This window comes from Episyrphus balteatus, chromosome 3 (genome assembly GCF_945859705.1).
Source record: "Episyrphus balteatus chromosome 3, idEpiBalt1.1, whole genome shotgun sequence".
Classification (NCBI taxonomy): Eukaryota; Metazoa; Arthropoda; class Insecta; order Diptera; family Syrphidae; genus Episyrphus; species Episyrphus balteatus.
The window spans coordinates 18,491,110-18,494,052 of NC_079136.1; the positions used below are offsets into that span (position 1 = coordinate 18,491,110).

The window sequence follows — 2,943 nt, forward strand, 5'->3', positions numbered from 1 at the left end:
GTACGTCATTATACTGTAAATACAAAATTCTGTACGTCAAAATACTGTATCAACAAAATACTGACATGCAAAATTCTGTTTTGTAAAGTTCTGTCCGGCAAAATACTGTATATCAAAATTCTGTAAAAATGCTGTAAAAAAATATCGTTTTGATAATGTAAAAAAGTGCGCGCGCACTTTTTTAAATTATCAAAACGATATTTTTTTACAGCATTTTTACAAAATTTTGATTTACAGAATTTTGATGTACAGAATTTTGAAATACAGTATTTTGACCAACCAGAATTTTGCTATACAGAATTTTGACTTTCAGAATTTTGTTCCTACAGCATTTTGCACATACAGAATTTTGACATACAGTATTTTGGCATACAGCATTTTGAATACAGAATTTTGCAACATACAGAATTTCGACCCCAACCCAATTTAAGTTCCACTAAGCTTTCATGAGGAAAGAATTTATGTTTTACGTTGGGCGCCACTTGAACCAATATAATGAATATATCTCACGCTTTGGGTGCCAGACATCACTTCATATCAAAAATATATTCAATTTATAAAACAAATATTGGTTTTCATGTAAAAGACTTTGACAAACATATTATTTTCTTTGTATGGAAATATAAGTGGCACCCAATGCGGAACCTGGAATCCAAAATCAACACAAATGTGAATGCTTTTTATCGGTTAAACCAAAATTACATAAATAAGATAACATGATCATAATAGCTTAGATTAAATGATCAAGATCACACGTTGGGCGCCATTTACCTACAGGACTACAGTATATTATCTGAATGCAAACGACTACTCTATTACTACATATTATAATAAAATCATGTATTTTAATTGCCTACATGTAATGTAAATAAACAAAACTTTACGTCTTCCTAGAATACAGGTGTTTTGAATTACTCTTAAATCAAATTATGTATAATAATTATATATAATTCTTTTATAAGAAAGCTTCGTGATGCATACATTCTAAGAGTTCTGATACCTGATTTTAAATCTTGCCTATTATTGGCTGGACATTTTGGAGCTTAAAAAAATGTTCTCAGCAATGAAAATTGTTTTTTTTTTTAGGTTTAAATAGTTTTAAATGGCGCCCAATGTGAAACTGAAAGTATATTTTATTATGATTGACTTTTATAGAAAAAGGTTATGGATTTTAAAGCTCCGTAAAAAGAATATTTTTGACAAATATTGGCCGCCAAAATATTAAAAATATTTTTTTCTTTAACTGTATTTTGTATTTAATCTTAATTGAGGCTTTTACTATATTTTTTAGCTAACCAAAACCTTAAAAATTTTAAATTGAACTTTGAAAAAAATATTCGTTGGCCGCCACTTTTTTTATTATCAGAAATTATATTGCATTTTCTAAAAATAAAACAAAGTTTATCGACGTCAAAGTTTTTATATTTTGGGGATGACAAAGATTCAACATTTTGACACCATTCTACATTTGTGGCGCTATCATTTTTCACCATTGCCTATTACATCAAATATAAAATCAAGATAATAGAAAACATTCGTGAAAACATCTGGTACTCCCGTAGCACAGGGAATGGCCCATGACGAAATGCCAACAACAGTGCCATTAACCATTAACGGGCCGCCACTGTCTCCCTAAAAAAAAATAGAATAATTTTATGAGTTTACATTCCGTTCGGACTTTTATCGTTTTAGTTACCTTGCAAATTCCAATATCCTTTCTAGCAAATCCACATATTTGGCTATCATAGACTTTTAAATTCATTTTGGGCTGACATTCATTAAAAGTGAGAACCTGCAGAATAGCTTTTTTCAGTACTTCCGTGGGGTGAGGCTTATCATAATTATCTCGTCCCCATCCAACAATTGTACCAATCAAACCCTTAGACACTGGTGCAATAGGTAAAAGTGCAGGGGCTTGAGTTTGATCAAAATTGATTTTCTCTCGAAGCTGCATTATACAGTTTTAATATGTAAAAAAACTTATTTGACTTTTTGAGAAAATGACTAAAAAACTTACCGTGATAATAGCAATATCATTTAAATATGAATTTTCACTTCCATGGTTGTAGTTATTATGAAGAGTGATTTCAGCAACTTCCTGTTTGTTACGAGTATCGTTAAGTTTAATAGCACCGGTTACGACGAAAATATCATCAAAAGGTTCTTCAAAATTATAACCGTAAAGACAATGGGCAGCTGTAAGAATGTACTTTTGGCCAATTATCGTTCCTCCGCAAATAAATTCTTCAAAGACCCATATGGATGCTTGATAATTGATTTCATTTGATTTTACCTCGTTACCTCCAACAATTCGCTTTTGTCCATTGGCAACTTAACAAAATGGTTATATTTTATTAAGAAAAAAAAAAAAAAAATAAAAATTCTCATCTTACTCGAAAAAGTTCCCGCCAGAGATAAAACTAAAGATGTAATTTGAATAACCATTAATATAGTGCTTTTCGAAGACATTTTTAACTCCTTTGGAAAAACTGGAAGAAATGATTTAATTTGTTTGTACTTTTATTTTCTATTTTATAGATATTTTGTGTTTCTTTTGGATTAACTTTGCTATCTTATCTCTTCAGACAAAATTACTTCTCAAAAACTAAGTTCTAAAAAGATAAAAAATTCCATGGCCATTTTCTGATAAAGAGTTTTTGATTAATTTTAATGGAAACAGTATCCAACATTGATCTTGTAACTTCATGTATCAATAGATTACCTCCATGAAGCTGGTTTTATTGATTAAAAAATCTTAAGTGTTTATTAATTCAGGTCATGAACATTTTGCTTGTTAGAAAGGGCTACGCAAAAAGTCCTGTTATTATAAGGCCCAATTTATATAAAAGTCTCCATTATAAATTAGAACACTGTCTAATTGCAAACAGATTTTAAAATTTCCCATTTTAAATGGCGATTTTAAATTTAGAGGAGTGTGTTAAG

The 2,943-nt window shown here is 29.8% G+C and overlaps 1 protein-coding gene across 1 annotated transcript; it reads right to left on the reverse strand.

The window, feature by feature from the left end:
• Positions 1-1,479: 1,479 nt before the first annotated feature.
• On the reverse strand, positions 1,480-2,469 carry LOC129913635 (chymotrypsin-2-like). The gene is made up of 4 exons (XM_055992401.1): positions 2,394-2,469; positions 2,018-2,331; positions 1,697-1,948; positions 1,480-1,632 (listed from the first exon to the last, which is right to left on the reverse strand). Exons 1-4 carry the CDS (start codon positions 2,467-2,469, stop codon positions 1,480-1,482), a joined length of 795 nt encoding a protein of 264 aa, XP_055848376.1.
• Between the last annotated feature and the right edge of the window lie 474 nt (positions 2,470-2,943).